The sequence below is a fragment of the Lepidochelys kempii genome, chromosome 4 (assembly GCF_965140285.1).
Source record: "Lepidochelys kempii isolate rLepKem1 chromosome 4, rLepKem1.hap1, whole genome shotgun sequence".
In the NCBI taxonomy this organism is placed as follows: domain Eukaryota; kingdom Metazoa; phylum Chordata; order Testudines; family Cheloniidae; genus Lepidochelys; species Lepidochelys kempii.
Window position 1 is genome coordinate 9,569,638 of NC_136383.1, and position 24,797 is coordinate 9,594,434.

Consider the following 24,797-nt stretch of genomic DNA (forward strand, 5'->3'; position numbering starts at 1 on the left):
CCTGTGTACAGTCAATCTCTTTGCTATTTTGGATACAGATATAAAATGGAAGAAGAGAATGCAATTAATATCTGCACTCTGCTAAATGTTGGCTACAGCATCTCTGTGCATCGTACAGGAGGAATTCCATGTTTTGTATGCACAACTCAGGAGCAGCTTTCAGAGGGCTTAGCCACTAGTCTGCTGTCAAGGTGATATCTCACCCCATGTATGTATAGAAGGTATGCACAGCTGCCGTTCATTCCCTTGCTCATGCTTCCCCCCAGCCCTCCTCCACACACAGCCAAAGGGAACTGTGGCTTATAGCATCAGGTACTTACATTCAGCGCATTCTTAGCAGCTTCTGCTTCTGAGCGACTGTCAAAGCTGACAAACCCTACAGGCTGAGGAGAAAAGAGAAGAGGAGAGGGTCAGGGGATGACTCATGGAAGGAGCAGCACCGTCGCCTCACAGATACAGGGACCCTGCTCACTACTACCCACCAAGGGTACTTGGGACCTGCAGTCCCCAACAGCCATCTCCCTGTTTCAGAGCTGAGAGCCATCCTGCAGATCTCCAAGGTCCATGTCTGCTCAATGGGCTTCACTTTGGCCACCTCTGCTATAAACTCACTGGCTCTGCTGCCCTCCCCTCCTTCCAGTGGAAGGTCTAAGTGTGCAAGGGCTGGGATGAGTGTTGGGAGACATGCGGTGCACTGGGTACCCATAGGCCTAGTACAGCGTACCTGAAACCGCATTGGCTTCCCCAGTTGGCTGCAACTATGTTCTTAAAGTGGAGCCTTCAGGGACCCTCCCTCCATCCTTCATCTAGCTCTAGTGTGGGCAGACACACGCTGGATGGGGACTCCGAGCCCTTAGGCAAGGCCTAGAAGGGCTGTGCTGTGACTGAGCAGGAAACCTGTGTTCGGGGGCGACCACAGGACTCCTGCTCTCTTCCAGGTGCTTGGGGGAGAAGATGTGTCTGGAGTCTCCGGGTTACCCCTGCATCCTTTCTCCCCTCCGTTTTCCCTCTGGGTAATCCCAGAGGAGCTGTGGCTCAGAACTATGTTCTCTGCCCAGAGGATGCTGCTGCTGGGGCTGGTGCTACATGTAGCGGGAAAGAGCTGAAGAACGGGCTGAGCCACAAGGCGGCTCTCCACACCGGGCCAGACGCCAGGCTGAGCGCCCAGCGGCTCTCCCTGTGCCGGGCTGGACCGGGCGGCTCTCCCCACGCCGGGCCGGGCCGGGCGGCTCTCCCCACGCCGGGCCGGGCCGTGCGGCTCTCCCCACGCCGGGCCGGATGCCAGGCTGCGCGCCAAGCGGCTTTCCCTGTGCCAGGCCGGGCTGAGCAGCTCTCCCCACGCTGGGCCAGATACCAGGCTGAGCGCCAAGTGGCTCTCCCTGCACCGGGCTAGGTGCTGGGCTGAGCAAAACTCTCCCCACGCCAGGCAGTTTTCCCCGCATGCAAGGAAAAAAATCCCTTAACCGTGAGGCTCAACTTGAGCTCTTTTCTAGAAGGCTTGATTCCACCTAGGAATGCTAATAAAAGTACAGGTTCTGACTGCCCTGAGCTGCTCGCCCCAGCTGGCCTGCACACCTTCCATTACAGGGTAAAGATGCTGCAATGAAACAGGACGGGGCTGCTTGTCATGCCACTCCCGAGTGTTTTCGATTTGATTCACAGTTCCGCTTGTCCACAGAAAGCGCAGACTCAGCCGCATCTTCACAGAGAGCTCACAGGTCTGGGGCCCTAACACTGTGCTACCTTTGTGGTACACACCCCATTGGGGGCACTTCATTACCTTGCTGCTCATTCCTAAATTACCTCCCCCCCCCACCCCACGAAATACAGTCTTCTGCTCCTTGCATTGAGCAGAGCCAGCGGCTAGCCTGCAGGGAGGGTGGGGGCAAGGGAACATCCTGCACCTGGGTGTGCGGTGAGGCCACTAGATGTGTTTCTAATCCGTTTACAGCTAATGACTGTGATACTGGAGGTTCTGAGCACTGGTCAGGCTTTTACCTGTTTAGAGGTGAGTTTTATAAGAGAGCCTTCATAACCCTGCAAGAAAAGAGAAAAGCATTGTTTAGTCATGGCACTCACCGGGTCATGGCAAACAGTCAGCACTTGGAGCTAAAATGGGAAAAAGTGTAGGGTTCTGAGTTGTTTTTCACCATTTTACAGGGCATGCTGGCCCTTTAAGGCAGGCTACTGGCCTAGCAGAGCGCCACTAGCGATGCCAGCCTAGAACAGAGCCATATGGAACCATAGGCCACAGCAAGGCCTGCTGGGAAGGGAAGTTATACAGAGGCAGCTTTCTGTACCCTCAGCCAGAGAGAGGCCAGGGGAATGGGCAGAGAAGGCCAGAGGCTGGGAGAGGCGCTCTGGATCTCACCATAAGGCCTAGGAGGCCAGTTCCGGTGCAGTTCCTGCAGAACCCTGAAGAAAGGTCCTTGGAGTGGGGCGGAGAAGTGGGCATACTTTGGGGACGGATCAGACAGCTAATAATCCTGTTGGAGCTCCCACGGTGGGGAGGGTGTGAGCTCCCCAACAGCTGTATAGGACATGGCACAGAGAACACCTCTTTGCTGGGCATACAGCAGGGGTCAGGCACTAGCCCATGCTACAGCCCTTGGTGTTCCAAAGCAGTGCAAAGGGGCTGTACAGCTCCCCAAAGCAAGGATTCCTCTGGCTCTGCTTCACTTCCCCTGGCCTAGGGGGTGTGTTGGGGGCTGCCCGGAGGAGGGGGTTGTGGCAGAATGTACCCCTGTGTTCACACCCTACACGTGATTGTAATCATCTTTGTACAAAGTACACCTTGTGAAATATCATCTGAGAACTCATAATTTGGTCGCCAATATTGTCTTGGTAAAATGTGTAGCAACATTATATGTGAAGTTATAAGATTCCACTGTATTGTGTTAACACATGTTCCAACTGAGGCTGGCAAATAGGGTCTGTCTCAAACAAAGGGATGAGTGATCTTCTTAATTTGCATTTAAGCAGGGTCATCAAGCAGGGAAGGAAGATAAAGGAAGCTTAAACAGGTGAGAAAAAAGTAGCAGGGAACATCCTTCCATATAGACTTTTTGTCTCCTGGTACCCAGCTGGAAATGTTTTCAAAAAGGGGGACTGAAACTATAAAAAGGAGGGGCAAAGCCCCGCACGACATCCCTTCTCTCTCCCAGCCCATCGTATTCAAGGCACCTGAAGCAATAAGACAAAGCAAGCATTCACTGGATTCTGGGGAGAGGGGGATCCTGACCTAAGAAGTTTGGTCAGCAAGACTGCTGAAAGCATGTAGTGAGAAAACGTTGCTTTGAATTGAACACAGTTTGTTAAGTTAGGCCAGGTCTACACCACAGACCTCTCGGAGAGGGGGATTAACTATGCAGACAATAGAAGTTCTCCCATCCAGGCAGTAGCATCTTCACTAAAGTGCTACAGTGGCGAGCTGGACCAGTGCAGCTATAGCACTGTACGTGAAGACAATGCCTAAGGGCGTATCTTTATTTTTCTTATAAACATTTCTGGCTTTTATGCCTCATTACTTGCACTCAGTTAAAATCTCTTTGTAATTAATAAACTTCTTTTACTGTTTTATCTAATCCAGTGTGTTTAAATTAAAGCGTTTGGGAAACTCCATTTAGGGTGACAAATTGTATCCAAATTATTTCTACCAAAGAGATAACGGATTTGATATAAACTTATATTGTCCAGGAGAGGGCTGGGCAGTACAAGACATACACTTCTGGGGGAAATCTAAGACTGGGAGTGTGTTGGGGTCACCCTGCAATATAACCCAGGCTGGTAAGAGCCAAGGCATGGCTGGCTGGCCCCAGCACACACACAGACAGAGCTGGGAGTGATTTACACACTGGGGGCTGTTTGTGAGCAGGCCAGGCCGGAGGCTACAGCAGCAAAGCATTGTAAAGGACACCCCAGATCACAGAGCAGAGGTGACACAGACAGTGGCGGATTAGCCACTGGGCCAATGGGGCCTGTGCCCAGGATCCCAGGCCAATTGGGAGCCCCGAGAAAAATGGGCGCCTCAGTGCCCTGACCCGCTCCGTCCACCCGGCCTTCCTGTCGGGGTATGGGTTCAGGGCACAGGGGCTTGTCCTACTCTGCCCGCCTGGTGCTCCTGCTGGGGAGTGGGTCGGGGCACAGGGGCTTGCCCCACTCTGCCTGGTGCTCCTGCCAGGGAGCGGGGTTGGGGCGCAGGGCCTTGCCCCGCTCCACCTGGTGCTCCTGCCGGGGAACAGGGGCGGGGTGCGGGTGCTTGCCCAGCTCCTCCCTTGGCAGGAGCACCAGGCGGGCGGAGCTGGGCAAGACCCCACGTCCCAACCCCGCTCCCCGGCACGAACACTGGGCAGGCAGAACAGGGAAAGCCCCCGCGCTCTGGCCCCATTTCCCCCTCAGGAGCGTGGGAGGGAGGAGGTGGAGGGGGGGATGGATGACTGCAGATGAGAGGGGAGGGGCCCCCCGCTTGATCTGGCCCAGGGCCCCACAGAATCAAATCCACCTCTGGACACAGCTACTCATTAGTCTGGATTGTCCCCTTATACGTCACAGGGGTGTTGCTTTAAATTATCGCAGGGGCTGAATTGGTGTATAGCCACCTTTGTCCGCCACCTCAGGACCTGTGTCAAACACAGCTTCGCCAAGCCCAAAGAGCCTACGCTATGAGACAGAAGTGCTTACAACTCTTCTAGTTGCAAAAGCTGGAGCCAACTTCCTGTGCGCAATTATTCCTTATACCTGGAAATACGCATTTTGTGTGGTTCTAATTTAAGACCGAAGTTAAATAAGAAACGACAGAAAGCGCGTTAGGATTATCCCAGCGTCTGGAATTCCACAGTATTCCACAGTATTGCTAAGTGGATATTTGAAGTGTGATCCTCATGTGGATAATAGGGCCCTGTATTTTAAAAGAGACAATATCCCAGATTCAGTTCTTGAGGGGTTAGGAGACTCTGTGGGTCTGGAGAGGGTTAAAGGTGACATGGTCATGCAGTTAAATGTAAATCAGTGCAGCATTTGAACTGCCCAAGTAATCAGGCAGACTGAAACAGCTTCTCAATCTTCTGCCAGGAAAAAAATACTGCAACATCGTCTGTCATCATGTCTATGGGCAATGAATGAAATGATCAATGAAGCAGCCTTTCTTGGGGAAATGGATGATGCAACAGGCAAAACATGACCTGATAAATTCCATAGCACTGCGGAGCGACAGAGCAGCTCTCATTGTGCCTCCTAACAGAGCTCAGCTCTTCGGGGAGCATTCGGATACGCCCCAGCTCTGCTAAAGACTGACTCATACTTCCTCATTTATTTACATTTCACCACTTTCTTTTCCCACATTCCCAAGGGATTTGATTGTACGCACTCATTATATGCAATGGTTCATCAAATAGATTCTGGTGAGATTCTCAAGAGCCCCTGAATGAGTTAGGAGCACAAGTTCCACTGCAAGTCAATGGGTCTTGCACGGTCCAGCACCCTGAGGTGCTTTTGAAAATCCAACTCTGTGTGAATAAGTTTTCGCCTGTCACCTCCCCTACAGTGTATGTCTGGTCCCTGAGCAGAGGAGTGCAGCTGTTAGAATCAGGGACCCAGTGAAAGTACTCAGGATTATAAAGCCAAAAGAGGCTTTCTGCAAATAGCGTGCGATATTCACGGACAGTTTGCTATTTCTGTGCACGTTCCTGCCAATCAACGTGTTTGCTGGCATAGCTGTGAGAGGGGAGCACAGAGGAAGGGCAAACACAGCTGAAGCTCGTTTGTTTAAAAATTCAGTCCAGTGTTTGCAGACATTGTTTTGCGGTATTCCCCCCGCTCAGCGAAGCATATGGGTTCGGATGGGGCTACTGGGTTCCAAAGTCTGGCAAAGTATTTTAATATTATTAACATTGTTATTAATTGGGGACATTAAAGTAGCACCTAGGAACCCTATTCCTGGGCCAGGACCCCATTGTGCTAGGTGCTGCACAAACATGTGAATGGACTTTCCTCAGCTTCACAGTGAAGCTTCAGCCGGTTTGTCTAAAACCATACGCAAATCTGAATATTGAGTTTAAAATGTCAGTAAACAACGAGAGAGGGGTGTTTTTAACACTGTATGGGCTATTTCCTAGTTTAATAAATCACAAACAGGAAACACTAACTCAGAATTTGGTATTCAAGAGAAACTCTCTCTGTGTCCATGGGCTCCAATATACAATGTGAAAAGGAGGACTTGTGGCACCTTAGAGACTAACCAATTTATTTGAGCATAAGCTTTCGTGAGCTACAGCTCACTTCATCGGATGCATCCGATGAAGTGAGCTGTAGCTCACGAAAGCTCATGCTCAAATAACTTGGTTAGTCTCTAAGGTGCCACAAGTCCTCCTTTTCTTTTTGCGAATACAGACTAACACAGCTGTTACTCTGAAATATACAATGTGTGTCCTCCGCATTACTTGGAGGAATTTAAGACTCCAGGAGTCTCCCACTTAGGGTGACCAGATGTCCTGATTTTATAGGGACAGTCCCAATTTTTGGAGCTTTTTCTTACATAGGCACTTATTACCCCTCACCCCCTGTCCTGATTTTTCACACTTGCAGTCTGGTCACCCTACTCCCACTTAACAAAATTTCCTCAGGCAGTGGAAAGTGGATGAAGGGCAATTTAAACAGGTTTCAGAGTAACAGCCGTGTTAGTCTGTATTCGCAAAAAGAAAAGGAGTACTTGTGGCACCTTAGAGACTAACCAGTTTATTTGAGCATGAGCTTTCATGAGCTACAGCTCACTTCATCGGATGCTCACGAAAGCTTATGCTCAAATAAATTGGTTAGTCTCTAAGGTGCCACAAGTACTCCTTTTCTTTTTAATTTAAACAGGGATTCACTGGTTATACCATCAGTACAGGAAATGCTGTAAACAACACACACACACACAATTAGTGTGCATAAAAAGATAGAGGGTCTGTCACAAATCTGTCCTTTGCAGAGTGCCCCCTTTAGGAGCTGAGTTGTTACCCCCACGAATGTGGAGGAGGGCTATGTTGTACCCCGCAAACATACATTTTGCGATAACTCATGAACTAGTGACCCACAATTCAGAAAAATGAAAATTAACATGAAAAAGATTTTTTTCTATATCAAAAAAAAAAAAAGGTATGTGGGGTACAAAAGTACCCCGAAATGTGTTGCACTGTTATTCTCTCTTTTTAGTAGTTCACATTTGCTTCTAGTGAGAGTATCTTATATTGTAATGGCAGTGACAATGGTTGCTGTATACAGGTATCCTAATATAGAAGGTACACCAGGGAGGTTGGTCCCTTCAGATCCAGGCTTGTCAGGTATCCTCCACACAGAGCAGACTGATGCTGGCTCTCTTTTCATAATACTCTTCAGGGGATTTTCTGTCTAGGTATTGTGCTCCAAACAATCCAGACTCAGGAGACTCTTGAGTTGCACGATTCAAGATTGCAAACACATCAGCACAGTATTCTGCTTCTGACCTTATCAAAATGATTTGCAACCCTGAAAGTTACCGTGTGATGACAACATATTATATGATAGTGACTTTGTGCCAGATCACGTTGAGAATTGCTCTAAAAAAAGGAAGACCTTGTTTCCATTGATTGAAGACAAATTTGATGAACAGACAACGAGGAGCTTGTGGGTCAGCCCTGGTATAAGCCTGGAAGAAATATAGATGGGGATAATTTCTTCAGCTAGCTGAATACTGATGGAGCTCTACTCAACAAAAATGTGATCTGCGTTAGAACAATCTGATGGAACAAGCCAGACTATACCCAATAAGATGCATCCACATGGCAGCAGAGAATAACGGTCATTAGGATTTGGGTTTGCTGAGCCACTCAGCCTGGTTCCAAAGAAGGTTCCAAAGAAGGGCAAGTTGATAATAATGCTGTCGACGATGCATCATGACTAGGTTGTAGAAGGAGACCAAAAAAGAAATAGTTCTTCCACTACACGGACACTAAAAGTGGTGCTGCTAACATGGACCATCTTGCAAGAATGCACTCCTACAGGCGCAAGATAAATAAGTGGTCAATGGTTCTTTTCTTCAACATGCTTGATGTTGTTGGCATTGCAAATTTCATTGTTTGGATCAGTGACAATCTTATTTGGCACCACACTTGACCAAGACAAAGAAAACGCCTTGTTCCTTACCAGTCTAGGAGAATAACTTGTAGGTGCACGTATAAAGAGAAGAATCTTCTATACCCATCATCTCACCATGCCCATCAAAGCAGCACTCTTGTCCTCTGGCTACCATTGAAAACCAGCCACCACTGGAGCATCTGGCAAACTCGACAGTGGATGCTGCCTTACTTGCCCAAGGACTGCTGACCAGAAGAAGTGCGAACAGTGTGGAGAACACAGTGACTTTGCATGCACTGACCACTCCACATCAATGCTGATGTGTGAAAACTGCATATAGGCTTATGCTGAAGGGGACTCCTGCTAGTTCTTTCAATTTGCTCGTTAAATAAAGTGTTTTCACCTAAAACACTGAAGGATTGTTCTTGGTTTCTGAATGCCTTTGGGGTACAAATTTCCCCCATGACACCATTGATGTTACTTTTATCTCAACACTGGATGAAGGTTTAATAAAGGTGGAAAGGAAGAGAAAGAAAACCTAAAGGCAGCTTCCATCAGGATACTAGCTTCTCTTAATCCCGAGGGCCTTGGTACCATCGCAGTCCACCCCAGAGTCCACTGTGTCCCCAATGCAAGTCAGTCCCTTTCCCCTTCTTAGCCCAGGGGATTCTTGTCCTACTTTGACAAGGGCAGAGGCGCTGCTGGCTGCCAGCCCTCTGTCTGGGTGCTGGGGCGCTCAACAGCCAGTTGCCCCCATCCCAGTGGAGTTCCCTCCTTTTAACTCCTCCTCCAGCCCTGGCTTGGCGGCAGGTGTGGAGGGCTGGGACTTTCCAGCCCAAAGCAGCTCCTTAACCCCTCCCATGCTGGTGCAGGGTTTGATACCCCTTCACAGGGGTCAGTGCAGGCCTGTGGTACAGCTCAGATGTAGTCAGTAGCTGCTCCTTCTTATACAAACCACGCATAGAAGGCAAGGATGGGCAGCGGATGGGACCTTCTCACAATTTGGCAGGTTAGTTTCTAAACTCCTCCAACTAGAGTGAGATGGAGTGTTTCCCTATGGGGCCGGGGTGGGTAGACGGAGGGGACTTGGGGTGAATAAGGGTAGTGAAGGACGTTGACTGGCAGCTGGACAGAGGGTAGGTGGGGAAAGGAGTTGTTATAGACCTGGTGTGGAAATAGATTTCTCATTGCATGAAACTTGGCAAGATTTCAAAACATTCCCCCCTTTTGCCTGGGGATGAAACAGAGAGAGCCTGAACCCAGAGTGGCCAATAGCCCCTGGTCAGGGTGCTACCCTGAAATGTGGCAAACCCTGGTTCAATTCCCTGCTCTGCCCGATTGGAAGCAGGGACTTGAATCTGGGCCGCCCATATACTAGCTGAGTAGCCTGACCACCGGGCTATTCAAGGGTGGGCTTCTTGACCTCTCCTACTGGAGCTGTTATACAGCATGGTATGGATATTTCATATTCATTGGGCAGAGAGAGAGACACACACTGACTCTACAGGCTGATGGTCAGGCTGCTCACCTGGAATGTGAGAAACACAGGGAATTGACTCTCCATCTACCACATGAGCACCCTAATCATCAGCCTATGGAGCCAATCACGGTCTTGCTTTCTCTGGCCCAATGACAATTTAATTATGCCTCCAGCAGGAGAGATTGAGAGACCTGCCCCAAAATGGCCAACAGCCTGGTGGCCAGCTCACTCACCTGGCACAAGGGAGAATGGCAGAGCGGGGACTTACCCTGTATCTCTTACATCTCAGATGAATGCCCACTGGGTTACTGGCTGTTCTGGGGGCTCTTTCACACTCTGGCCAGAAATTCCATCCTGGACCTGAGAAACTTCATGAGCAAAGTTTTGTAAACCCGGTACGTTCCTGCTAAAAGTTTTAGTTTCAACAAATCGGCATCTCTGACTAAAAAACGTTCTGACAAAAAAATTCCTGGCCAGTTCTGGTTATTACATCCAACATTATACTGGGGCTTTGACAAATTGCTTGATAGCTCTCTGTCTGTCTTGTCTTTTAAACTGTAGGGTTTTTGGGGCAGGGATTGTTCTGTTCTGTCCAGAGCTCAGCACAATGGAGCCACCACCTTGGCTGGGACCACAGGGGCTACCACAATACAAAGAAATCATCATGGATTTTACAGGGAAGGTGCTCAGATGGCATGGTGATGGGCCACAGGTACTAGATACTCCTGCCCTAGATACTTGTAGCCCACATGTTTCTGTGCTCCATATTATCTCAAAAGCTTGTCTCTTTCATCAACAGAGGCTGATCCAATAAAAGATGAACTGTAACAACGTGGCGTCCACCTCTCACAAGCACCCCTTCTGGTCAGGTGTATTTGCAGTCTTTAAACAGTCCCAGCTCTGGCAATTAGGTCGGGTCATACCTCCAGGGCTTCCCCCCTGGAGGCAATGTTTTTTTTCCTCTCTGGAACCTTCGGACCCCAGCTGGGCCACTGAGTAGCTCAGATCCCCTTCTGGGAGGTATATCATTGTCTAATTGTGAGCCACTTCCCCAGTGACCTATGGGGAGACCCAGGCCTGCCCTCTACTCTGGGTCCCAGCCCAGGGACCCTATGTATAGCAGTCACGCACCATTGTGTGCCAGCACTGAGCTGTCCGTGGTGCTGCAGTTCCCTTTGGCCAGCCAGGAGCACCATCTGCCTTCCTCTGGCTCCAGCAAGGAACTGAGTATGTGCTGCATGGCAGCTCCTTTTTATATTGCCCTTCTGGGCTCTGATTGGCTGCCCTCTGCAGCCACTCTAGGCTGCTTGGAGGACTCCTCTACTTCTTCTTTCCTGGGATTGGTGTGGCAGGATCCTGAGGCTTTCAGCAGGGAGCCTCTGGGCCTACTGCACCCCATCACACTCACCCACCTTGTCTCCTTAATATTATCTAACTATTTTGAGTTTGACCTCCCTGGACCATCTTAAATAATTCCTCTCCCACTGGTGTTTACACCTTACAAGAATGAGTACAAACTATACAGAGTTCGCTTTTATCTTTTATTTTAATCAGTCTCTCTAGACCTGTAGTCATTTATTTACTGCCTGAATTATTCCTGCTTCCTGGCATATTTAGTATCATGATACCTAGCACCAAATATAGTAGAGAAATCTTACACCCATAGCTTGCCTTTATGTTAGTACAGTACAATGAGCTCCGAACACCTCTCAATCGTGCTACACCACGTGCATTACAAGTTCAAATACATGTTGCCCACTTCGATCTCGGGCCGAGATTTAAAAACCCCAGAAATCTAAAGGTAGCCAGACTTTCTAAAGTTCTAAGCGGTGTCCAGTGATGTCAATAGTGGGTGCTGGACGCTCAGCACATCTGAAAATCAAGTTCCTTGGTTAGATGTCTGAACATCGATTTAGGAGCCCGGCCTTTGAAAACTCTTGGCCAGGCTCTGTTTCATCTGAAAAGCAGAGGATGAACTCTTGTTTTCAGTGTAAAGTAGAGTCTGGTTTGAACGAGGCATCACTGCCACTAACTATCCCATAATAGGCATTTCTGTGGCTCCAAAGAGCTCGGTATCTGAGCGCATCATCGACATTCATGGGTTTAGGCTCTCAACATCCCTGTGACATAAGGAGGGAACGATACCCCCATTTTACAGGTGGGGAAATGAGGCACACATTAATGAAGGGCTGATTGTCAGATGTGCTGAGCATCCCCAACTCAAGTCAATGGGATTTGCAGCTCCACAGAACATCAGGCCCCAACCACTGGTCCAATGGCACACAGCGTCTCCATGGCAAGACCTGGAACTGAACCCAGACTTCCTGAGCCCCATCCCACAAGCCCACCTTTGGCCAATTGGTAGTTGTCTAATGAATACGTTAACTAAGACCAAATCTATTCCTGACCCCTGGCTCACACCTTGAGACACCTCTCGCCACTCTATACTCAGCCACTCGCTGGTGTTACTCACATCTCTTGCACCCGCTTTTGACACTAGCTATATAATGACGTGGCCACGTGAGTGGAGAAGTGTGTCAGATACAGCAATATGCTCCTCTGAGGAGTACATGTGTTTTCAGATCCCTGAAGGGCAGGCAAACAGTACCTGGAAGGGTCTGAAAAGCAGGTAGAGTTCCCGCGGCTTGATGTCGAGGGGAAGCCCGCTCACAAAGAGAGTCCGGACCTAGAAATCAACAAAGACAAACATGCAATTGAGATATGCATCCAAAATCTACTGCAGGCTTTGACATAATCCAGACAATCTGTACGAAGAACCTAATTAAAGCTCACTTCAGGTGTAAACACAGATGCCTCCTATAGCCTGGTGGGAAAGGACAGAAATGCACTATTAAAGGTTCTTTTGACCTTTTTCTGAAGAGTTTTAACACTCACATGGTTTGCAGGAGCTCTTTGAAATTTGGCAGGGGACTGTTCCTTGGGTCATGAAGGTGCCTTTTGCTGGCCTCGGGAAATTCTGTCCAGATACGGCTGTTATGAGTGGTTGACAATCGCCATTGCCTGTCTGAGGTTCACACGGTCTAGCTTGTTTTTGGCGGCACATGAAAATCCCTCAGCATTATGAAGACTCCTGGCTGGTGACTCCATAGTTAAGGCGGAGTTTTAAATTGGGCTTGGAATGGGTCATGAATTCCTGGTTTCCCCTAAAAGTAGGTGGCCAATTGGTGTTAAATGCCTGACCGGATGAGATTTTTATGGTCCTTTCATTTTCTCTACAGTTTGTTTGGTTCCTCTATATAGCAGCACAGATACTGCTTTAAACACATTGTTTCGCCACACAGCACGTGGACGAGAAGTGGGTCCTGAGTAGATCATAGAATCATAGAATATCAGGGTTGGAAGGGACCCCAGAAGGTCATCTAGTCCAACCCCCTGCTCGAAGCAGGACCAATTCCCAGATCTTGTGCAACAGCTATTTACAAACCAGAATTTGGACTGATGGTCACTTTTAACTATGATTCATGCAAGAACTGAAAATGTATGTACTGTGCACCTAACCTTGATTGAGCACAGCTGGGCGCACAGAAACTTGATTGACTGACTGGAGCCAGGTGCATGCAGAACCTTCTCCATCAGGAGCTGGAGACTTTTTCTTTCAGACTTTATCCTACAATGGAGAAGTTTTCACCTGCAGCTGCTGAGGGATAAAATCTTCTCCGCCAGCAGCGGCACTTCTCTCCCACTCCCCTAGAGGTGTAGCCCCCTCCTGTCCAACCCCTCTCCAATTCAAGCATTAAAAAAACCTAGGAAGTTAATACACAAAAAATCTGCACCCTTAACTCTGCCCGTAGAGATACCAGCTTTCGATCAGACCTCTTCACTGCCATTCTGTAACACCCCTTTGCCAGGCTACCATCTCCCAGCAGAATCAGCTACTGCACCACCCACCCACAACCCTGGAACGAAATCTGGGAACGGGGTGTGCATGACGAATGGACAACGGGAGGCAGAATCATGGCGACAGGGCGTCTGTGGTGGAGGGTATTTGTGGGAATGGTAAGATGCGTGCTTGTACTATTATGTTTATAATCCAAATTACAGCAGAGAGTCTGTACTGTTGGATGGCTTAAATTTCCGTTTCCTCACTTTTGTGTATTTCAGGCAGGTTTGCTGGGTGTGTGATCTCTCTAACCGGCTCACGATGGCATTTCCTGTGTATTCAGTCCATGCGTTGCCCCGTTCAGTGTTCCACACACAGCGGGCAATGGTCAGCCAGCACACAAACCCGGATCCTCCTCTTCCACAGCAGCTGCTTTCCCCATCACAGCGCTCACTGGCCATGGGGAAGTGCACTGTGCTGGGGACAACGGCCGTATTCCCAAAGGAAGTCGGGCACCTCAGAATGCAGACAGCTGCAGAGTAGGACTTTCAATGGCACCTAAGCAGACTAAGGCACCTAACTCACGTGCTTTTGGAAACCCTACTGCTGCTGATGATGATCCTGTTCCCTGCACAACCCGCAGTGCTGGGCAAGGCCTCCTGGGCTCCCCAAGCTGGGACTAGAAACCCACTCGCTCATATGGCAGATCCAAGTCTCAGCCTGTTAACCACACTGCACTCGGCAAGAGTGGGAAGTGCTCTCGCAGAGAACACGGAAGGGTGCTTGCCAAGCCCTAAGGCTACACATAGGATGTCTCCAAAGGGCTTGGTTCTCTTCCTCTGCTCCAGCAGCTTTCCCCTAAGGTGCTCAGCCACTACAGGGGTGAGGGCGGTATAAGAATCTCTATGGAATGGAATAGAATCATAGAATAGAATATCAGGGTTGGAAGGGACCCCAGAAGGTCATCTAGTCCAACCCCCTGCTCAAAGCAGGACCAATTCCCAGTTAAATCATCCCAGCCAGGGCTTTGTCAAGCCTGACCTTAAAAACCTCTAAGGAAGGAGATTCTACCACCTCCCTAGGTAACGCATTCCAGTGTTTCACCACCCTCTTAGTGAAAAAGATTTTCCTAATATCCAATCTAAACCTCCCCCACTGCAACTTGAGACCATTACTCCTCGTTCTGTCATCTGCTACCATTGAGAACAGTCTAGAGCCATCCTCTTTGGAACCCCCTTTCAGGTAGTTGAAAGCAGCTATCAAATCCCCCCTCATTCTTCTCTTCTGCAGACTAAACAATCCCAGCTTCCTCAGCCTCTCCTCATAACTCATGTGTTCCAGTCCCCTAATCATTTTTGTTGCCCTTCGCTGGACTCTCTCCAATTTATCCATAAAATAGGGGTACACCCTGGCTGGGATCTGGCTCCACCTGGCCAGCTAAGAATGCCCCAGTAGCTGGGAATTCTCAGTGGATGCAATGCTGGCATAGCTGGTTCCTGTGCCAACTTCCCCTCCCGGCACCCAGCATAGGAATGGCGTGCTCCTGTGTTGCACCAATTTGTAACCCAGTACAGTCCCTTGGGGGCCACAGCTGGCCGTCACAAGTGAAAACAGCCTTTAGGCTGCTATCACTCATGCCCGGACCCAGGATCCTGCACCAAGCAACTCTTGGCATAGAAGAGGGCTATAGAATAATTCCTGAACATGAACTGGAGCGCACGGACAACAGCAAGATACCCCTTCTGAAGCACTGTCATTCATAAGTAGGGCCCTACCAAATTCATGGTCCATTTTGGTCAATTTCGGTCAATTTCACGGTTATAGGATTTTAAAAATGGTTGATTTCTGACCATTGACACCCTGATATTCTATGATTCTATGATTCTATGATTTCATGATTTCAGCTATTTAAATCTGAAATGTCATGGTGTTGTAACTGTAGGGTCCTGACCCAAAAAGCAGTTGTGCGGGGTTGGGGGGTTGCAAGGTTATTGTAGGGGGGGTTGCGGTATGGCTGCCCTTACTTCTGTGCTGTTTCTGGCTGCGGCCCTGCCTTCAGAGCTGGGCAGCTGGAGAGAGGCGGCTGCTGGCCGGGAGCCCAGCTCTGAAGGCAGAGCCTCCGAGTAAGGTTTGCATGGTACAGTATTGCCACCCTTCCTTCCGCATGGCTGCCTGCAGAGCCAGGCCCTCAGTCCGCAGCCGCCGCTCTCTGGCCGCCCAGCTCTGAAGGCAGCATAGAAGTGAGAGTGGCAATACGGCGACCCCCCTGCAACTCCCTTTTGGGTCAGGACCCCCAATTTGAGAAACACTGGTTTCCCCCGTGAAATCTGTATAGTATAGGGTAAAAGCACTCAAAAGACCAGATTGCACAGGGGGAGACTAGATTTCACTGTCTGTGATGCGTTTTTCATGGCCGTGAATTTGGTAGGGTCCTATTCATAAGCTAGCTGCAGCGTAGCTACTGTGATTCGTGTGAGTCATTCATTGAAAACGCCGTACTGCTAAAAATCCTCTTCTGAAGAGGTGCTACTCTACAGAGTGCAGCCTTCCATTTCAGGATAGCTTCTTCCCACGCTGCCTGCAAAACAAGATGTGCCGGAGAATCTACAAGGAGAACCACTGTTCTGAAAACAATGCCTGCTGGCTCTTTGAAACTTAGCCCCGGAACAAGTTAATTTTAGTTCACGTCCACAGTGTCCACACAGGGGAGACACATAGCAGCACTTTGGTGCACACTGCTATTCACATCTCCATAGTCTGAACTGCAGGGCAGTGTAGACATGCCCTGCGAAAGGCAAACCAAAAGCACTTCGTGCTCCAAGAATGTGGAAGGGATCACGGACAGTTTCAATGTTTTGAATGCGATTGGTTTAAAAACCTCACTTCTCTGATAGAGCAGCACCCTTTAAATCGCACATCCTGATTTACTACAATTCCCTTTTAAAAATGTTCCCAGGGTTTTTCTGCACCTCTGTTTATGCTTAGAAAGGCCTGAGAGCAGGGACACAGCCTTAGCCAGGGTGCCCCCTCGTAAAGATGAGGACAGTTCGAATGAATGTTGCTTCCAGAATACACGGCTAATTAGGAAATTAGAACCTACCAATGAACCCTTCGGAAGTCTTCAGCTCCCATCAATACAGCAAATCAGACTGTTAGTAGATCATATTTCTCTAAAATAATGCCCTGACAGTGATCTGCCTAAATCATCACTTCTGTGGACAGGATCACACCATGTTATATATAACCTCATTACCATCCTGGAGAGATTAGGTGCATGTGGTCTCCCTGGCAGTGCAATTGGGTAAATAAACCCTGAAAGCCCACTTTTTGTTCTCACAATGGGATGTGATAGTCGCCAGATCCTCTCCTTAGCCTGACTGTTAGTCAGGCTATGTCTACACTTAAACCACTGCAGCTGCATGTTATAAGCACTTCAGTATAGACAGTGCCTACACTGATGAGAGGTGGGAGGTAATGCACCTCGCCGAAAGGTAGCACGTAGGTGGATGGAAGAATTCCTCCATCGACCTAGCGCTGTCTACACCAGGAGTTGGGTTGGCATCGCTACATCTCTCAGGGGTGTAATTACTATGCAGGTGTAAGTTCCCAGTGTAGACCAGCCCTTGGCAAATGTGGTAAGGTCCTTGTCTTTAATTCAAGGTACATCCTGACATTTAATCATGGAAAGATGCATTTTCAGCTATACGTTTCTTTCTTCTCTAGGTGGGGAATCTCCTCATAATCTGCTTCCTTACTGAGGAGTAACTTGCATCTTCCTTGAAGTCATATCTCAAATCTGTGTGAAACACTCCTCTCTGAGGCTAGTTTGAAAGACATGAACGCTTGTTCAGAACACCCACTCTTCCCCAACCCTGAATTCGCTCACTCCCTCTGCAGCACTCCAAAGAGATTTGCTATCAGTGCCTTTCCTTCAGGCCAGGGACACACTCGAATACACACTCAGAGGATGGAAAGGCCAATAGGGACAGTCAGAAGAGGGGGAATTGCACTTGAGATGCCCACCTCTTAAAGGGGAACCTTTGGTCTTTACATTCTCCTGGTCAAACAGGACAGGGCTATTCTACAACACACTTCCCCGCCAGTCAGTCCACTGGAGTCAATAGGTCAAATCCACAAATGATGTCAATCAGCTGGAGTTCCACTGACGCCTGGGCCGATTTACTCCACCCGAGGGTATGGCCCACGAGTCACAAGTCCATATACCGATCTGCGGGCTGTTACAATGTTGCTCCCAAGAGATCTTTCAGCCCTTACTCCTCCTTGCCCATAGGACACGGCCCACGAGTCTGCCTGTAGAAACACATCTGCCTTACCACTCAGCCGCTGGCATGTCGCGGTGGAAGCTGGAACAGGAATGTGACAAACTCACCCAGCTGTTTGCCAGCACTTAAAATAGCCCCATGTTTACATTTCCACTGGGAGGCTGGTAGCCTTACCGAGAATACCTTGAAGGGAGAGACGGTGAGACTGGGTGGGGAGACTGACTCAGAGGCCTTGCCGCTGGGACTGGGAAAGAGTGTCAGAGGGTGACCGGCCTTGAAATGCACACGCACCCCACCAGTCTGTTGTCAGTTTCACCGGCTCCCCTGGACAGAGGCTCCTTGGTGCAGCAACTCTGCATGGGTCACAGAGACAGGGGACCAAATGCGCGTAACCAACAAGGACCCCCAGACATGCCCTGGAACAGGGACATTTCCAGTTTCCAGGGACACATGACTGCTGTGCACAACAGGAGGATCGGAGTTCATCTCAGCTGTTTGACCCATGGCAGCTTGCCAAAGAAAGTTCTATCCAGCCTGAAAAGTACCGCAAAAGTTTTTAGATCCCTGTGTTATTGCTCGATGAAGGGGAGGGTCAGCACTGAGGTAAGCTGACCTCAACACAAGGAAACCGTTGCTCTCTCTGCAAATGTATTCTGTGTGGAAACAAGATTCAGGCTTCTCCATTCATGTGCAAGCCAAATATCAGCAAACTCAGCCCCCAGTAAAAATCTTACTCCACCCCACCTGTGAATCTGAGGTGGACTATCTGAGCAGTAGCAGGGTATCTATAAATTGAGGAGGGAACAGGGAATGATGAAGGAACATACAAGTTATCTAACAAAGATGTGGCTTTTTAATCAACTTCCAGCCAGGGGAATAGGTGAGCATGTTCTGTTCTCTGCTACTGCCAGATATGAAAGGTCACAGTGATGCCCGCCCCTCATCGGCTTCTCCAGCAATTTAGCTCCACACCACTGTGGAATTGATTGGCCTCTCCCATGCCTGTCCACCCAGTAAACACCAAATCCCAGTTAGTATTTCCTTGACGACTGAAACTTAGGGGTAAGGAACTGAAACCATCCCAACCTGTCAAGCCTGTGTGTCTGTCTGACTGCGCACAAACATCAGTGTGTCCTGACAGACAACAGGAAAGCTGGACAGGCAAAGAGGCTAGGGAGGGATCTTTTTCTCTCTGAGCACCTTGCCATATTTAATGTGTTTATCCCAGAGATAGGCAAACTACAGCCCGCGGGCCACATCTGGGACCTGGGACCGTCCTGCCCGGCCCTTGAGCTCCCGACCGGGAAGGCGAGCCCCCAGCCCCTCCCTTGTCCTGCAGACTCAGCTTACCGTGCTGCCAGAACTCCGAGCAGTGGGGCTGCGAGCTCCTGCCAGGCAGTGCGGGGGCGTGGCTGGCCCCGGCTGGGCCGCGTGGCTGCCAGTCCTGGTGCTCTGAGCGGCATGGTAAGTGGGTGGGGAGCGGGGGGGTTGGATAAGGGGCAGGGGGTTCCGGGGGGCAGTCAGGGGACAGGGGGCGGTAGGATGGGGCAGAGGTTCTGCGGGGGCGCGGTCGGGGGATGGGGAACAGGGGGGATTGGATAGGCGTGGGAGTCCCAGGGGGTCTGTCAGGGGTTGGAGGTGTGGATAGGGGGTGGGGCAGTCAGGGGACAAGGAGCAGCTGGGGGTTGGATATGGGGTGGGGTCCCAGGGGGGCAGTTAGGAATGGAGGGTCCCGGGCGGGGGCGGTCAGGGGACAAGGAGTAGGGGGAGTTGGATGGGTCGGGGGTTCTGAGGGGGGCAGTCACGGGGCAGGAAGTGGGAGGGGGCGGATAGGGGGCAGGGGCTAGACTGTTTGGGGAGGCACAGCCTTCCCTACCCGGCCCTCCATACAGTTTCAGAACCCCGATGTGGCCCTCGGGCCAAAAAGTTTGCCCACCCCTGGTTTATCCTCACACACCCGTCAGGCAGGGCTGACCTGTTATCCCCATGGCATAGATGGGATCTGAGGCACAGGGGGATGAAGGCCCAGATCCACAAAGGCTCCTAACTGTCACTGATTACAGTGGAAGTCAGGAGCCTACAGACCTTAGCGGAAGCGGGCCAAGGTGACACAGGGAGTCAGCAGAGGGCTGCACTGGCGTGAAGGCTGCCTAGGGTGGAGGAGAGGAATGTCTGCTTTTAGCAAAACGCTCAGCCAACCCAGCCCCCATCCAAGCTCGTGTGCTCACATGCCCATAAAATTGCCAAGTCAGGACAATTTCTCTTCTTTACATTTGCTTCTTCCCATGCAGATAACCGATATCTATCAAAATCTCTGGCTAGTTCTGGAGTGTGAGCAGACCTGGTTTGTATGACAAATAACCCTTGGCTGACCTACAGGCAGACAGCTATTAAACGGTGACGGGTATCCTGGTCTGGCTATACAACACTGGCCTGGTGCATACAGCTCTTGTGTTAACGGTGGGGATAATGCTTGGGGTAGCTCATTTGATATCTGTCCCATCGAGGAAAGACCTGAGAGACCCAGAGCAAGTCCATGGGCTGTGGTGAAACCTGGAAGAGACAAGCCAGGCACAGGACAGACACGCAGGGCTGCTGCCGTCTGTGCCAGCATGACAGACAGACACAGGGAATCTTTCTGCCTGTGCTTTACGGCATTCTCCACTTTTTAGTCCGTTAACAGGCTTTTATCAGAGTCATAAAACTGCCTTTAATCAGGAAGCTTCATACAAGCGCACACAGAAGGCACCACAGCAAGACCAGGCTGATGCAAACTGAGGTCTTTGCTTTTGTACACCAGGGGGATGATTCTCAAAACCAGGTGCCTCGGTTTCTGTTTAGGTACCTAAATCATGCGGCCTCACTTTTCAAAGCGCTGAGCTCCCAATGGCTCGAATGGGGTAAAATGCAGGTTTCTAGCCCACAAATTGTTTTTGAGGCTCTCGTCAGAACCCTCTCCAAGTTTTCACTGTCTGCATCAGAGGGCAGACACCAGAACTGGACCCAGACTCCAGTAATGGTCTAACCAACCGCTGTATGCTATGGTAATGCCACCTCATTTCCTCTGCTTTTACGTCAGTCATCTCCCTTCCAGATGTGCCAAGCTCCAACTGAAGCCAATGGGAACTGCTGGTTTCTCAGTTCTTTTCACAATCGGGCCACTGACTTCAGAGTTGGGCTCTTATTTCGGAACCTCTCGGCCTCCGGTTGCAGTTTGAGCCAGGAAATGCCCAAGTTAAGGTTGCCCATGCGTCTTCACGCCCGAGACACTGACTTTGGGCTTGTCCACAGGGAGACATGGTACATGGCAAGCCCAGGTGTGCATCTTCGGCACCTCCAGCCTGCCACACACTCCCTGTCCGCATGGAGCCTGCTGCCACGTACTCACAGTTCCCTGGCGTGCACGGACCTACAGCTGCTTGAAATGCAAGTACAGCCATGTGCACCACCGCACTGTTGGCACGCACTAGCAGGGTCCACATAGACGCTTAGTGCGCTGCAGAGTTACACCCCAGCTTTCCACACCCGAAGTCTCCATGCAGACTCTCCCAGACAGGGCACCAGTAGCTGGAAAGAGCAGGGCATGGCCACGGGTGACCAGCAGCAGTCACGAGGAAGGGGGATGCCCTACCTCATTCATGACAGAAACTAGCGGGCATGACGGAGTGAGCATTAAAGTGCATGGGAAATGAGCTGGGCGAGGAGAAGCAAGGGGGGGAAGGGCAGAGTTAAGCTGATTTTGGCTTTTACGGTAGCCAACTAATGTACAAAGAGAGCAAAGCACTGAGAGGTTTATGAGTCCAAGCCATCACCCTGAACTGCCCCTCGGAGCAACCACAGGCTCTCAAGCCTTGGCTGTGTGCAGAATGGAAACATCACATCTAGTGTGGACAAGCCACTGGGGGAATCCTGCCCCCTCGGAAGCTGATGGGAACTTTGCCAGTTTTATCACCGGGGTCCAGATCCCATCCAGGATGCCCAGGGCCAACGTTGGACTTTGGAGGGATGTCTTCAGGTGACAAGGTGGAGCCGCTTACCGCACTTCACCTATGATCTCAACCAGGTCCAGGGTGAACACCCAGGATCCAAACCCAGTCAGTCCCCACTTGCCCACTGCAGCACTTCCTGCAGGGCCTTGAGCATATTTGTTGTCTTGTGAAATTATCTCCAGTGCGGCGGGGAACCATCCATACCCTGGGACCTATCGCTGAGGGAAACTCATTCCTTCCACAGACAGGCCTCGCAGGATTCCTTTTTTAATCACTCCTACCTCAGTGACCACCAAATGAAGTCATCAGGAACTAAGTCAAAGGAGCAAGACTGAGTCCTTTGTCCCCTGACATTACTGCTGCTCAGGAATGCTGGGCTTCACCTCACGCCCTATTAGTCCTCATTGGCTCGGCTGGACCCGGCCTGCTCCTCCGTCCTTTGATGTCGAATGGTTTCAACTTGCAGCGCACAAACAAGAGAGACTCCAGTTAATATTAGACCCAGATCTTCCCCGCAATCAGCAGCCAGAGTTACTGACCCCTGACAATCCCTTCCCCTTGTAATTACAATTGTACTGCCAGCCAGAGCCCACAGCACTTCACCCCGTCCTCCAGCTCTGTAATATGTAAGCTAGCTCTGTCATTAATAACCTAACTCGGAGGCTCCGCTCAGAGATTTGTTCTGATGCTTTGTAACAAGGTCATTTAGGCCTAACCGCCCCCCAGCCCAAGGTACTGGTGCTACAATTTATCTCACACTGTGCATTACACGGGTTACAGAATAACTGATACAGAGCCGAGCAACAGGATAAGAACAGCTGTATTAGGTCAGACCAAAGGTCCATCTAGCCCAGTTTCCTCTCTTCCAACAGTGGCCAATGCCAGGTGCCCCAGAGGGAATGAACAGAACAGGTCATCATCAAGTGATCCATCCCCTGTCGCCCATTCCCAGCTTCTGGCAAACAGAGGCTAGGGACACCATCCCTGCCCATCCTGGCTAATAGCCATTGATGGACCTATCCTCCAAGAATGTATCTAGTTCCTTTTTGAACCCTGTTATAGTCTTGGCCTTCACAACATCCTCTGCCAAAGAGTTCCACAGGTTGTCTGTGTGTTGTGTGAAGAAATACTTCCTTTTCTTTGTTTTAAACCTGCTGCCTATTAATTTCATTTGGTGACCCCTGGTTCTTGTGTTATGAGAAGGAGTAAATAACACTTCCTTATCTACTTTCTCCACACCAGTCATGATTTTATTGACCTCTATGATGTCCCCCCTTAGTCGTCTCTTTTCCAAGCGGAACAGTCCCAGTCTTATTAATCTTCCTCATAGATGCCACAAACACAGGAGACCCAGCCCCTTAGGGAATCGTCACTGGGCCAGACAGCCCCCAGTGCTGGAGTTGAGCCGAGCACAGAGGTGTATAGCCACTTGGCACCTCCCCGATCTCTTGCCTTTCGCACCTGAAGCAGGCTAGGGCAGCCTTTGCCAGGGAAGTCCCTAATACTGAGGAAATTCCTTGGCAGACAGATTCAGCTGGTTTAGGGCCCCTTTCTGCGAGTATGAAGGGGCCTTATGGTGAGCATGAGCTGGGCCATTCTCAGTGCTGGAGCAAAGGCGATGGAATCCTGGCTTGGAGAATCGAGGATGTGGGCTATGCTCCTGCCTCGGATGTTAGGGCCAGATTCTGCCACCCTCCCTCACTCTGAGCAGCACCTTTCTCAGACAGGGGGCAGAACTGGGCCCTTCCTGGGCCTCTCTTCTGGATCCCCGCCCCAACTCTGTGGGTGCTCGCCCTGGGGTTGAGAGCAGCCCAACCAGCATGCCCAGGGCTGGAGGACAGCGGCAGGTGCAGCCTGAGAGGCGGATGTTAGTCTGATAACTGGCAGCGCTGCCCAAGAGGGGAGACGCGTGGTTCTAGACACCACGCCGCTGGCTTTTTCACTGCAGCTACCAACTCTGCTGGCTATTGATACAAGCATCCAGTAACCTCATCACCTCACTCTGCTACTTCCCTTCCAAAGAGACCCCTGCTGTGTGTCCTCTTTGCAGTGGGAACCGGAGAGCGGGGATGCCCTCCTGGGGCAGGGCTGGGCTGGCCCATTCCCACACAGAAAGGATTTGGGCAAGGAATGCAGCAGCTTTGGGCGGCAGTACGGGAAATGTTCGAGTGAGTGTTGGCAGCCCCTTGAAGAAGGAAGAGTTCCAAAGTAGAGTGTGTGGGTTGAGAGTCGACAATGAAATTAATTTGAATTTTATCTTTGTTCCAAGCTTATTTTCATTTCTTATTCCTTCCTTTCTGGATAACTACCCAGCGTATTGGGACAGAAGATTAATGGCTTCAATAAAATGCAACAAGACTTTCAGTTTGTTCCAGGAAATCAAGAAAAACAAAACTAACCGGTACAGAAAACATTTCTGGCCCTCTAGCCTGCCATCACTTACACAACCGTTCAGTCGTTCCAGAATAATTAGGGAGGCCTCATTAAACAGCTCCATCATTATTGGGCAGTTGAGATTTTCAGTTAAAGCAGAGTTTAAAACCCTTTATTGTTATTCACATGTTTATTAAGTGAATTTGCACCACTTAGGCTCAGGGTACAGATTTTGCTCCCTTTGAAGTTGCAAGCAAGTGCAGTCTGTATTTAGGAGTCTGAAGGAGTTGAAATGACTCCTTTGGGGAATGTTACACCTTGTGTCAGATGCCCCTTTCTACCCTGCTAATCTGCAAATGGTTTTAACACTTGAAACTTGATGTGGCTGTAGCCATAAATAAAGTGCACACAGAGGCTAGGTAAAAACACCGAATGCAGCACAGCAAGCCCCAAACATTTTAAATCAGGCGTCAGGCCCCAGAATCATGGGGTTGTTAACCCAGTCACGAGATTTTTAAAAATAACAAATGTTGATTCTTTGTAGCTGCTTTCTGGGTTCTGAGTGTTTAGGGAGTAGCATTTGAGTCATGTTTTCAAGCTTTTCTCACAAGGCCTGGCAGAAATTTTTCTCTGAAATGAAAGTTGAGATTCTCACCAAATCCCAAGGCTCCAGAAGCTGGGGTTTGAGAGATGCACCCAAAATCACAAGACTTGCAATAAAATCACACAGCAAGGCTATT

The 24,797-nt window shown here is 49.9% G+C and overlaps 1 protein-coding gene across 3 annotated transcripts in view; it reads right to left on the reverse strand.

The window, feature by feature from the left end:
- RBPMS (RNA binding protein, mRNA processing factor) overlaps nt 1-24,797 on the reverse strand; it is a 139,633-nt gene that overhangs the window by 93,174 nt on the left and 21,662 nt on the right. For 2 of the 3 annotated variants that reach the window (XR_012158424.2, XM_073340330.2), the window contains exons 2-5: nt 13,091-13,199; nt 12,180-12,257; nt 1,999-2,037; nt 321-383 (exon numbers count right to left, since the gene is read on the reverse strand). Coding sequence is in view for 2 of the 3 variants with exons in the window: in XM_073340330.2 (XP_073196431.1) it covers nt 321-383; nt 1,999-2,037; nt 12,180-12,257; nt 13,091-13,165 (255 nt within the window). In the remaining variant the exon portion in view is untranslated. The remainder of the gene's footprint in view (nt 1-320; nt 384-1,998; nt 2,038-12,179; nt 12,258-13,090; nt 13,200-24,797) is intronic. The other variant, XM_073340331.2, reaches the window with a different exon arrangement.